Source organism: Labeo rohita, chromosome 11 (assembly GCF_022985175.1).
Source record: "Labeo rohita strain BAU-BD-2019 chromosome 11, IGBB_LRoh.1.0, whole genome shotgun sequence".
Taxonomy (NCBI): Eukaryota; Metazoa; Chordata; class Actinopteri; order Cypriniformes; family Cyprinidae; genus Labeo; species Labeo rohita.
The window spans coordinates 4,135,257-4,149,045 of NC_066879.1; the positions used below are offsets into that span (position 1 = coordinate 4,135,257).

Genomic DNA, 13,789 nt, shown 5'->3' on the forward strand with positions numbered 1-13,789 from the left:
GGTAAACATAAAATATTTATTCTTCTTTTAGTAAGTGAATTATTTGGATTGTTGTTTAAAAAAAAAGTTATTTTCATTTTACATTTTTATGATTTAATTAATTACTATTATCATTAAACTTACAAACCCCCTGCACTTCCTTTGGGAACTTTAGTTTGGGAAACTCCGTTTAATGCACTTCATGTTGTTAAATACAATGAAAGGAATATATTTTCTCACTTGTTGTATTCTTACATCATTATGGTACAAGATTATCCTGTTTAAATCAATGTGATAAACGAGTTAGGTCAAAAGTAATCTATAACTATATTATTAATGTAGACATGTATTAAATGTATTGAAGGAGGACTAATGGAATATAATTACAGTATATTTTTGTGACTAAGCTATAGCGTTTATGCAGTTATACTAAATGTATTTAGACTACTGTTTTTCATACAAATACCTAGGAGCCATATTACATTTTTACCATGGTATTGAGGTGCTATATTTGTGATTTGAACTGTTATTATCATGATCTACGGATGATACTATGGAAGAGCAAAGATTAATAAAAAAACAAAACCTCAAACAGTCAGAATAATTAAATTTCACCATATAAAAATGAGGTTGCTTCAATGTTTACAGATATTACTGATTTTAAAAATGAACATAAATCTACATGTGCATCCTAACTCAAGCTACTATTAAATGTGTATTTTTAAAAGACAAAAAAAAGTTTTATTATTAATATTATCAGGCAACACAAACCTGTTTCTTGATTTGATACAATATTACTCATTAAAACATGCAAACTAAGAAATTATTTTTTTTGTTAAGATATTTATTTTAAGGAAAAGTGACTGGAAAAAGTGTAAAGAATTCAGAAAGCATGAAGTGTTTGTCATATTCTGACCATAAAGAATAGTTTAAAGCCACAATTAGCTGTCTGTTTTTTACAACTTTCACGTTGTAGCAAAAATCTGCCTTTAAACTTGAAAGAAATAAAAAATTGACATTTTCTGTGATAATTATCGATAATGATAATGATGTAAAAAAAAAACTATCGTAATAATTTTTTGGCCATATCGCCCAGCCCTACTCTAGTCACACGTGACTGCGTAACTGATGAGCATTTGTGGTTAAAAAGTATTTACATTTTTATTGTATTTTAGAAAATGACAGATAGTTTCGTTAGATAAGACTCTTATTCATCGGCTGGGATCATGTAGAGCCCTTTGAAACTGCACTGAAACTGCTTTTTGGACTCGTTGATCCCCATTGAAGCCCACTATATGGAGAGAAATCCTGGAATCTTTTGTATTCTGGTTTCATTGATTCAGTCCAAACTAATTTCTTAAATCAAGGTTACATCTTCTTCCTCTGAAATGTCATTCCACTGATGTTAATGATTTTAAACAATAGCTAAAAAAAAATTCCTTCAGGTCTGGTTCCATTCTGGAATGTTAGATTTACTTTTTATATTCTAACACAGATTATATTGATAAGATAAAGTGATGTCCTACTTGACAAAAGTGAATATCTTATTTCACTTGAAAAAAACACTACGATCAAAGGTTTGATATCAGAAAGAATGAATAATTTTATTCAGCAAAGACTCTTTTAATTGATCAAAAGTGACAGGCGTTTATAATGTTATGAAAACTTTCTATTCATCAAACACAAGTTTTATAAAAATATGTTAAAAAATCTATTCTTTTTGGCTGAACAAGCCATCTTATTTTTCTAGCTCTCTCATCCATTCACCTGCTACTTTTTACGATCCAAAAAAGTTCTCGGACAAGTCTGTCCCTTCTTTTCTTGTATGTCCTGTTTCACATTGACACGCCATATTACGAAAGACAAATGGATTGCAAACGCTGTTTTTTATTGACTTCAAAGTGAGCATTTCACATTGCTTAACTGTATTATGAAGACTGCTATGCACAGAGGGGGATTTTGGGAGGCTGGGGGATTATTTTGCTTCATGTTAGCAAAGAACAAACAGCAGCACAGTTCCTTAAACTCTGACTGTGAGCTCAGCTGTTTGTGTGTAATTCCATGAATACATATACATTCACTCGAGTGATTATAGAAAAATGCATCCGCACCATCCGGTCTAACAGGTTTCGTTGTGTTCTCTGAACCATGGGTGTCCTTTTATAAACTTTTGGGTTCTCTGCACCATGTTCACATACTTTCATTCTCCTTACATTCATTCATTCCACAGCACAGCATAACAAGTCTCATTTTCGGACACAACCTGTTTATTTGCTTTGTACTTAAAGTGACAGTCTACCCTTTTTTATGCTTATTATGCAGGATAGTACAATACCATGAAATGGAGACCATGGTGATGAAAGGTCTTGCAGAGCAAAGCACTCTCTAAATCTACAATAGTGTCTTTTTAAGGAAAAAGCAGCTGCATACCCATTTTTTTACACACTGTAACAGAAACAACCAAATGAAGTTAGAATGTGTCTTTCTTAAAAACACATCTATATAATGCTGGGATAAAATGATTTCTTCTATACTATTCATAAACTTCAACCTAGTCTCCATTTGATCTGTTTTATAAATGAGATCATCTGAAATATATGTGCATGTTTCCAGCCCAGTATTGAGCGAGAGCAGTTTGGAGACTGTGTAGGAAGTTCAGAAAAAAGGCGAGCGGAGCAGCTGTCTGCTGCAGGATAGCGAACAGAGCGAGCTTTTTGTACAAGGCCGGCACTACGCACTGTAATTCTCACCAATTACTTGAACACAAACACCCGCCACAGAGAGCGATCTCCAGAACAGACACAGCCTGTGTGAGCTGAGACTAATATCAAACAGAAAGAAAAACAGAAGAGATAAAACCAGTGAAAGGTCAAAAACAATAGCGCGAGAAAATGTAGATGATTCATGTTTTCGGTCAAAATGGATTTTTGAAGGAAAAGTCCACTTCCAAAACAAAGATTAACATATAAAGACATGAACAAGACATGAACATCTTGGATGACAAAGGGATGAGTACATTATATGTGAATCTTTGTTTTGGAAGTGGACGGTGAAATCAGTGAATGATTGCAAAATCATAAAAGTCAATCAATAACAATGTTTCTAGTATCTCAGATGTGTTTACCTTTATCTCAGTGAGAGAAAGAATCAAAAAGATAAGTGTAACTTTAACATGAGTTTTTATTCAGATTTCCTGAAGACTCCTCCCTGTCTCCTATTGGTTGACCAAACGGAAAGTCCCGCCCCAAATCTATGCCATTGGTTGAGCCAGTGTTGCTGTGTCTGAGGCCTGCTACACGAACCTAGCTGAACAAACTCTGTGTATGTTTAGAGATGATAGAGTTTACTAAACAAGCCCAGTTCAGTTTATTTCAAGCTCAGCGGGTTCACACAGGTCGCTATAAACTAACTTTGTTTGTTTGATCCAGAGTTTTTAATTTTGAAGCATGTACACCTGAAAAGCTACTGAAATCGACTTCAAGGATTAGTTCACTCCTGAATTAAAAATTCATGATAATTTACTCACCCACATGTCATCCAAGATGTTCATGTCTTTTTTTCTTCTGTCGAAAAGAAGTTAAGGTTTTTGAGAAAAACATTCCAGGATTATTCTCCATATAGTGGACTTCAGTGGGGATTGATGGGTTGAAGACCCAAATTGCAGTTTTAATGGAGCTTCAAAGTACTCTACACAATCCCAGTTGAGGAATAAGGGTCTTATCTAGCGGAACGATTGGTCATCTTCCAAAAAAATAAAAAATGTATATGCTTTTTAGCCACAATTGCTCCTTTTGCACTAGCTCAACAGTGCATGTCTACGACTTCATGCATTACGTAATCACTTTGAAAAGTTCATGGGTGGTTAGTTCTTTGTGTGCACTCTGGTTGAAAAAGATAGTGTAGGGCAAAAAACTCCATTCTTATTTTCTCCTCCGACTACGAAATCGGCCGACGTTGTTTTACCGTAAAGGGCGTTTGACTTTCATTGCATGTTAAGTTTGCAAACACTGGGTTGGTACTTTCACCTACGCCTCGTGTGACCTTTCCAATGCGATTAAATAATGTGTGAAGTCATGGACGCCGAGCATTTGTGGTTAAAAAGTATATACATTTTTAATTTTTTTTTTAGAAAATAACCGATCACTTCGTTAGACAAGACCCTTATTCCTCGGCTGGGATCGTGTAGTCCTTTGAAGTCCATTGAAGTCCACTATATGGAGAAAAATCCTGGAATGTTTTCCTCAAAAACCTTAATTTCTTACCATTTGGGGGAAATCATAGTTAATCCAAGTTAACTCATTAACTCATAGGCTCTATAACATCAACAGCAATAACATAATGGCATCTGTGAGTTATATCAGATGTGTTGGTCTTCATGTGTTAGAGAGAATCTGTCTGTTCCTCATCCTTCTACCTTGATCACACACATTTATGTCATTTGCTTAGTTTTAACATCAAAAGAGTTAAATGTAGTGCCATGCACACATTACCACACGTCTGCATAGGCATACCAGAGGGATGTGTGTTAATTAAGCAGCAACCGGTCTGGGTGTGAGGGAGGTGACCTCTCTTGACAGATTAATGGGCCGCTGAGGGAACAGAGGCTGATGAAAAGACTCGCGCACATACACACACACACACACACACTGTCTGTTGAGACGGACACTCTTATTCATTTCATATTAATATCGATGACGAAACCTTGTAGTAATGATGTGTTTTCTGTATACTTAAAACACGCTTTGTAATGCACTAGATTAATAAGGCTGTCAGTCATGTATTTGAATAGCCTAACAGTCTGGGTTTTCAGCAAGCATGTTGAACTTCCAGTATGCTGCTCAATGCTTTCTTTCTTCCCTCCCCCTTTCTACTTTTTCCTCATTTTCTCTCCATCCCCTCCCTTGCTGCATGGGCTCATTTTTTCCACTCTCTCCAGGGAAACATTTTTTTCTGTAGTCATATGCATTTTGAGTGTAAGAGGTTTATGTTTGACTGAGTAAGTGTTTCATTAGTTGATATTAATGCATTTTTAGTCATATTATGTGTGTGTGGTCCCAGATTATCCTTAATCTTGCTCACTCTCTCTATTAGTTGTGCATGTTTGAATATACAACACATAATCACCATGTAGAACGGAGAAGATAAAGACAAATATTGCCAGATTTTTTTCTCTTTGTATATGAGAGTTTGTGTGGGAGCTTTTAAAGCTGGTTCCAATTATCTCAGTTTACCATTTAATGATGGTATAATTCATGGAGAGTTATATAATTTGTGGAGCAAGGCTCTGTCACAACCTTCAGCAATGATCTAAATCTGCTCCGTATCAGTATTTAATATTGTGTTTGACACAGATTAGCTCAAAACCAACCATTTTAGGGCATGCAGTTCCTAAGCTTTGGAACACCAAGTGTTTGAGATCATATTTTCCCAATGAAACCTTCTGTATTTTGGTTTGTGGCATATCTGTGTATTATTGATCAACCTCATTGACAGAGATGCCATACAATGTCCTCTGTCAAACAAGTCATTGTCACTCATCTGAGTGGTTTCAACATTTGTTGGTGTGGAGCCGCTGGCCTAAAACTGTGGCAGATTAGCAGATGGATACATCTCGATTAATCTCTCATGGATGGTGTCACAAATGGTCCCACTTCACCTGCTCTACATTTTGTCTTTCAGTGATCAGGCAGAGATAAAGATGTTCAAAGCTGCTATATTTTAAGTTAAAAATTATGCAATTTTTTTTCCTGTGTTAAAGCACTTAATATGCAACTACAGCATTAATAAACCATTAGTAGGTTGACTTTTCTGAAAAGGAAAAACGCTGTCACTCTGTGGTGCTTTCAAAACTTTGATCTGTTTATTTGAGCATTGCCCAACAACAGCAACACTGATTCAGCCAATGGTTTGAATTTGGGGTGGAGCTATCTGTTTGTCTGACCAATAACAGATGAGGAGAGTGCTAAGGAAAACTGCTTGATAACAAACCATTTTCGCAAGTCCATTTTGATCTTGTTAGTGCTGCAGAAATTGCTTAAACTATTTAAGTACAAGGTTAAAAGTTGGTCTCTGCTAATGGCTTTCCTTTAATATTGTGACAGATCAAAAAGTGTGCCTTTTTTGTGTTAAAGCACTTAAAATATGCAACTACAGCATGAATAAGCCAATTGTAGATTGACTTTCCTGAAAAGTAAAAGCGCTGTTGCTCTGTAGTACTTTCAAAACTTTGATCTGTTTGTTTGAGCATTGCCCGACAACAGCAACACTGATTCAGCCAATGGTTTGAGTTTGGGGAGGAGCTATCTGTTTGTCTGACCAATGACACATGAGTAGAGTGCTGAGGAAACCTGTCTGATAACAAACAAGTCCATTTTGATCTTGTTAGTGCTGTAGAAATTGCTTGAACTATTTAAGTAAGTACAAGGTTAAAAGTTTGTCTCAGCTAATGGCTTTCCTTAAATTAGTTTTGTGACAGATTAAAAAGTGTGCCTTTTTTTTTAGTGTTAAAGCTCTTAAAATATGCAACTGCAGCATGAATAAGCCATTTGTGGGTTGACTTTCCTGAATAGTAAAAGCACTGTCGCTCTGTGGTGCTTTCAAAACTTTGATCTGTTTATTTGAGCATTGCCCGACAACAGCAACACTGATTCAGCCAATGGTTTGAATTTGGGGCGGAGCTATCTGTTTGTCTGACCAATGACAGATGAGTAGAGTGCTGAGGAAACCTGTCTGATAACAAGTCCATTTTGATCTTGTTAGTGCTGCAGAAATTATTTGAAACTATTTAAGTTAAAAGTTTTGTCTCAGCTAAAGGCTGTTCTTAATATCGTGACAGATTTACTACATACAAACTACACTTTTCCACTCTGTGTGTGTGTGCAGTGTGTATCTAAACTCTTAATCCCAGTGATTAAACTGTGAAACCAAGTAAAAGTCTGCAGTTGGCCAATGTGCCCCAGAATCCTGTCAAAGCTCTGTAAGCCTTTGTGTTTGCCGTAATTCCAGCAGGAATCTGGTTCTACCTGAGGGGTGGGATTGGAAAATGGAAAATTTGGCTATGAAAAATAACACTTTATTTAGCTTCTACCCTACAACTGTGCTTATTAGGACAATAAAACTAGCTGGTCAGCAGCAGTGAAAGTGATGTAAGCACCACCATGAATAAAAAAGTAGATTTCAGAAAAAAGTTTTGTAAGTACTGGTTTTTCACAATAGGAAGTTGAAGCAATGATCCTGAAACTTTAGCAAATCTCGAAGGTTTTATGAGTAGTTCTTTTAAAAGTTGTTATAGAAAATATTTCTCAGACTTCTATTTTTTTTATATTTTCACAGATATCTGTCACACATCGTATTTTGCATGTTTTTAAAAAAATACTGCATTATATTTCGTAGTCTGTTTCTGCCTAAAAGTCTGTTTTGTCAAAGCAAGTGATGTTTCTGCCATTTATGAGAAAAAAAAAAAATTTCTCCAAGTGAGAGATGTCTGCCGACCTCCGTCGACCGATGAACTTCATCCATTTTTTTCTTTTGTATGTAGGCAGAGTGATCTCTCACCATGGCTCCGTTCCTGCGGATTGCCTTCAATGATTTTCAACTGGGAGACCTTCCCCCTATGACAGAGCAGCCGTTCTGTGCCATCAAGATGAAGGAATCGCTCAGCACAGGTCAGTGAGGCTTTTAAACAGAGCATAACACTTTCTGCAAGGTAAAATTCACATTATGAGATTGTCTACTCCACAAAAAATAAATAGTATGCAGTGCTGCCTTAGAATTGGCCTAAATGGGGTAACTTGGAATGGAATTAGAATATAATTAGCATTTCTTTCTCTTTTTGTCAACCCAGAGCGGGGGAAGACACTGGTCCAGAGGAAGCCCACCATGTACCCTGCGTGGAAATCCACATTTGATGCACACATCTATGAGGGCCGTGTCATACAGGTGGTCCTGATGAAAACGGCAGAGGAGGCTTTGTCGGAAGCTACGGTCGGGGTTTCTGTCATTGCCGAGCGTTGCAAAAAAGGAAATGGTCGTGCCGAGTTCTGGGTCGACCTGCAGCCTTCTGGGAAGGTGATGATGTCTGTCCAGTTTTTCGTGGAGGATTCAGATCTAGGTGAGTACATGCAGGCATGTATACCATTTAAAAGTTTGGGGTGTTTTCTAATACAGTAAAAACTGTAATATTTAGAAAAATTATTACCATTTTAAAATAACTGATTTCTGTTTGAACATATTTTAAAATGTAATTTTTATTTCGGTAATGACCAAACTAAATTTTCAGCAGCCATTAGTCTGGTAGGGCCCTATGATTTTCGTGATGCTAAAATGTAAACGGAATTGCGGAATCCTATAAAATGAATCATAAAAATGGAATTTACTGTGCAACGCGGAATGCCATGGAATTGAATAAATAAATAGTAGGTCAGTATGCTCAAATCAAAACGTGAAATGGACTAGCGTCTGTGAATATTAAGCAGCAAAAAGACTATTTAAATATGAATCCTGCATGTTCTGTGTGTTCACTTAGTGAGCATTTTACAGTTTTTTTTTTGAGAAGAATTGTCATGTCATATACAAACAGAAATTTGATTTTACAGCAACCCATCAAAATAAAAGTTGCGGATCATTTGATTTAGAATGGAACTTTGCATAATGTGAATCATTTGATTCAAATCGAGACTTTGGAGCATGCATTGTGAATCATTTGATTTAGATTGGAGTGCGGATTGCAAATCATTTGATTCTGATCAGAACTTTGGAGCAGGTTCGTGAATCATGTGATTCAGATCGAAACTTTGGTGCATCTTTTTTTCAGAATTTTTAAAATTAAACTGTAGAAAAGATGAAACTATTAAAGCAGTACAGAAACAAAACAAAACAAATAAAAAAGAAAGAGAAAGTATATGCAATTACAAATCCCTTAAAGTAAAAAAGAAGAGAAGACATTGTTTGATAAGTGAGATCTCTGATTGAAATCTGTGAAAATCAAAAAAGTAGTACTTAAAAAGTCCTTGAAAGTCCTGGAATTTCATTTTACACTATCTGTACGAACCCTGTATTATTAAAACATTATTTTTAAGGAATATTAACAAGAGAAATTATTTACCAAAAAAACATAAATACACAACACAGTATTTATAAAACGTAGTTCATAGGATTTTTTTGTTGAACTTTTAATGAATTGCGAGTAAATTTGTTTAATAATCTCATTTAATTAGACGTGTTTTGATTCATATTTTTTAATTCAACCATTAAAACAGAGTATAGAAAATTTTAAATGGAAAATATGGAATCCAGAAAAATGTAAACGGAATTATTATTATTATTTTTTTTTAAATAAAATGGATTTCATTGGGCCTTACTTTAGTCTTCAGTATCACATGATTGTTCAGAAATCATGATTTAGAATAGAAATCTTTTTTAACATACATAAAACATTTATAAGAGTGTATACAGTCATTTTTGGTCAATGTAATGCGTTCTTGCATTACATAAAAATGTATTTAAAAAAAAACAAAAAAACAGTAGTAACGGTGGTATTTTTCCCAAACCGTTTTTGTTTTATCTATTTTAATAGATTAGATGAATAAAGAACATTTTCTAATCTAAGTTCTGTCCCGCTTAGCAAAAACTAATATTTTTTAAAACCTTAATTTAAAACTATGGAAGGCCTATTTCTATAAGTAGTATCTACTGTCTTTGCTTCCCTGTGGTCCACTCTGGTTTTCCCCTGTTTCTTTAAATTAAGTCATCTCTTTTTTTTCCATTATCTCACCACCCTCAGATACCAGCTTAGTCCTGTCAGCTGGTATCTGTCCTGTCTTTGCTTACTCATGCATCTTACTCATATTTTCATGCTGGTCGTCTTTCTGTCATCTGGCATAGTATTATAGCTTTACTTTTTGTATCTCGCTAGTGTTTACTGTAAAAATGCATATTGGATATTGTCAAGACTTGTCTTTGAACTCAACAATAATTGGTCACAAATATTGTGGCAACACACAGAGGACAAAACCATCAATCTCATCCCATGTTTAGTTTTGTTACTTCTGTAACTCTCGGCAGGAAATGAGTTGATAGCGATCTATAAAAATCCTAAAGGCACCATAAACAGAGCTGTCATTGTGCACCACATAAAATATGTGTAGTATCTTAAAGCTAGTGAAGTCAGTGCTTAGGCATAAGGATTTATTCCAGAAATTAAATTTTGGACAATTCTGACTATTCTTAATTTTGGGTGAAATATCATATAACAATGTAGTTTCATATTAATGTGCAAGTTAAGTTAAAAAAAAACCTGTTTTGACCTGTTTCACAGATTCAAAGGCCTCAATGACTGGGAAAGAGGAAGACGGCATCCTCACAATAAACAGAAGGAGAGGAGCCATCAAACAGGCCAAAGTTCACTTTATCAAGAACCATGAGTTCACAGCCACCTTCTTCAAACAGCCCACCTTCTGCTCGGTCTGCAGGGAGTTTGTGTGGTTAGTATATATTTAGAAAAGAATTAAGGAAAACAAATGGAAATACAGAGACACTTTGCACTGTCATCTCCCCATGTTTAATAGCTTGTGTGCACAGTACAGTAAAAGCTCCCTTTAATAACCAGATTTTATCTTCAGAAGAATTTTATCACTTCTTTTGCCACTATGATGATGTTGTAGGTGGTTGGCAGATTCTAGATAAGAAGAGCCCAAGTCTTAAAACCTACCATGTAAAAATTGTAAATCTAAATTTTTGGGCCAGCTTGTTCAGATCCCAAACTCCAAGAACTAGCAACAGCAGTGCTGGTTAATAGATAGTGGTAGTGTAATGGTTTGGGATCCAGGCTGTGAAAGCAAAGGTTGTAGGTTCAATACCAAATTGGAATGACCTAGAAAGTGAAGAATTACTGAGATTACAATGCAGCTCTGATGTGCCCTTAAGCAAGGAACTTCTCAGTCAAAATGACGCATAGTCCATAATGGGCATACTATAACAGGTTAGTCCAGGGAGACCGGATCCAGTGAGATCATTCACTTTGTATGAAAAAATGCATCATAAATAGCCAGTATCTACATGAATAACATTAGATGCAAGAAAATATTAGTGCATCACTATTAGAAATCTAAAATGATTTAAAATCGCACCTCACGTAGGCTAGAAATCATAAGCAACCAGAAGAGTCTGGCAGCATAATCTCAGTGTGTGTGTGTGATTGTAAGTCATAGTATTGGATAGCATCTGTGTTTGTGTGCGCAAGCGCACTTGGACTTTCCTCTGATATTTCAGCCGCCTCAGCAGAGTCCCTCGGGCTGCCTCCTTCCTGTGTTGTGTGAGACAGATCACTGTGCTTTAGTGCTTTGTTCACACTGTGTACATTACATAAAAGTATGTGTTGGAGAGAATCGGTGCTCTAAAGTCTAAGACTTTCAAATTTATATAATCTGCGTACTAACAGTCCATTATCACACGCTTTGTACAAATATCAATACTCCAACACACTCTTTTTGCTTTCCAGGGGTCTCAACAAGCAAGGCTACAAATGTAGGCGTAAGTATCTTCACAGACATTGTAGACACTCCCATTTGGTTCTCAGTAAGAGTACACATTGTACATGTTAGTTGGTTTGTTGAACACAAATGAGTCATTTAATGGTATATTTTGACCTGATTTTTCAATGTGGCACATAAATTAAACATTTATTTTGTATTATTAAATTAAAGGAGAACTCCACTTCCACAACAATGATTTACAGATAATGTACTCACCCCCTTGTCATCCAAGATTTTCATGTCTTTCTTTCTTCAGTCGTAAAGAAATTGTGTTTTTTGAGGAAACATTTCAGGATTTTCCTCCATATAATGGACTGATATGTTTGAACTTCCAAAATGCAGTTTAAATGCAGCTTCAAACAATCACAAATGCGTTTGTAAACAGTCCCAGTTGAGGAAGAAGGGTCTTATCTAGTGAAATGATTGGTTATTTTCATTACAAAAATACAATTTAAATACTTTTTAATCTCAAACGCTCATCTTGTCTTTTTCTCTGTGTATTCTGACTCAAGACAGTTAGGGTATGTCAAAAAACTCCAATCGTATTTTCTCCCTCAACTTAAAAAATCATTTCAAAATCATCCAACATCGCTGCAGAAGTACCGACCCAGTCTTTGCAAAGTGAACATGCAAAGAAGATCAAACACCCTTAACAAAAAAGGTAAAACAGCGATATAGGGCGATTTTTAAGTTGAGGGAGAACATGAGATGGGAAATTTTCAAAATACCCTAACAGTCATGAACCGGAAAAAACAGTTCAGGCAGAGCAAGACAAGACGAGCATTTGACATTAAAATGTATATAAATTGTATTATTTTTATGAAAATAACTGATCGTTTCGCTAGATAAGACCCTTCTTCATCAGCTGGGATCATTTGTTTTTGGGTTCGTTTGAAGCTGCATTTAAACTTTGTTTTGGAAGTTCAAAATCGGGCACCATATCAGTCCATTATATGGAGAAAAATCCTGAAATGTTTTCCTCAAAAAACATAATTTCTTTACGGCTGAAGAAAAAAAGACATGAACATTGTGGATGACAAGAGGGTGAATCTGTAAACTGTTGTTTTGGAAGTGGACTTTAATTAGAAGGTAATTTGCGCACATTACACCTTACCCCTTTTTCTCTTTTCCAGAATGCAATGCGGCCATTCACAAGAAGTGCATTGATAAGATTATTGGGAGATGCACAGGAACAGCAACCAATAGTCGAGACACAGTGGTGAGCATTAGTATCCTGAACCTTTGACAGAAACATACTTGATTGGGGTTTTCAACAAGGGATCCGTGACCATAAGAAGGTCCGAATCAGTTTTATAGGCGGGCTGACAGGTGTTAAAGGATCTGAAACCAGTTGTCAGAAAACATTAACCCTAAAAGGGCCGACGTGTCCTCTGGGATACAAACATTTGAGAAGCTGTGGGGAGAAACAGTGAAAGTGTAGGTCTTATTTCTTGGTTTCATTTTGAAAGGGTGACTTTGATTCTACATTCTTTGTTTAGCTCACAGACGGCCGCTTGTAGTGGGAAATCTACTCATCCGACGATAAAAGTTAATGTAGTTCACATATTTATACATGTTGGAGAGGACTTTAGGTTTAGCTTATTAAGTTTGCATTGAAATTGTGTGAATTAAATGCTTACATTTTTTGTAAAAAGTCTCGAAATGTTTGTATCTCAGGGGATACGTTGCCCTTTTAGGGTTATAAATCAAGATATAAAACATATATGTGACCCTGAATCACAAAACCAGCCTTAAGTAGCACAAGTATATTTGTCGCAATAGCCAAAAATACATTGCATGGGTCAAAATGATAAATTTTTCTTTTATACCAAAAATCATTAGGATATAAAGTGAAGATCATGTTCCATGAAGATATTTTGTAAATAAATATATCAAAACGTAATTTTTGATTAGTAATATGCATTGCTAAGAACTTCATTTGGACAGCTTTAAAGGTGATTTTCTCAGTATTTTGATTTGTTTGCACCCTCAGATTCAGCCAAATATTGTGCTATCCTAAAAACCATACATCAATGGAAAGCATATTCATTCAGCTTTCATGTATAAATCTAATGACTGGTTTTGTGGTCCAGGGTCACATATATATAGATTGTGATTTTGTGGCTTGTGTTTTGGAAAATCAAGTCTTTTTATAATCTTGACAAAACCTATCGTTGGAAAGATCTGACAGTCAAGGTTCCATATTTGGTAACTGTTTTGTAATAGTGATATTGCGACAAAAAAAAAAAAAAAAATCAGTAGAGTTTGGGTGTAACCCA

At 35.5% G+C, this 13,789-nt stretch overlaps 1 protein-coding gene across 1 annotated transcript in view; it reads left to right on the plus strand.

The window, feature by feature from the left end:
* Window positions 1-13,789, plus strand: part of prkcdb (protein kinase C, delta b) — a 30,470-nt gene that overhangs the window by 6,266 nt on the left and 10,415 nt on the right. Inside the window, exons 2-6 of the mRNA XM_051123016.1 lie at window positions 7,517-7,643; window positions 7,823-8,089; window positions 10,295-10,460; window positions 11,477-11,508; window positions 12,644-12,729. Of these exons, the coding sequence (XP_050978973.1) occupies window positions 7,535-7,643; window positions 7,823-8,089; window positions 10,295-10,460; window positions 11,477-11,508; window positions 12,644-12,729 (660 nt within the window). The 5' untranslated portion in view covers window positions 7,517-7,534. The remainder of the gene's footprint in view (window positions 1-7,516; window positions 7,644-7,822; window positions 8,090-10,294; window positions 10,461-11,476; window positions 11,509-12,643; window positions 12,730-13,789) is intronic.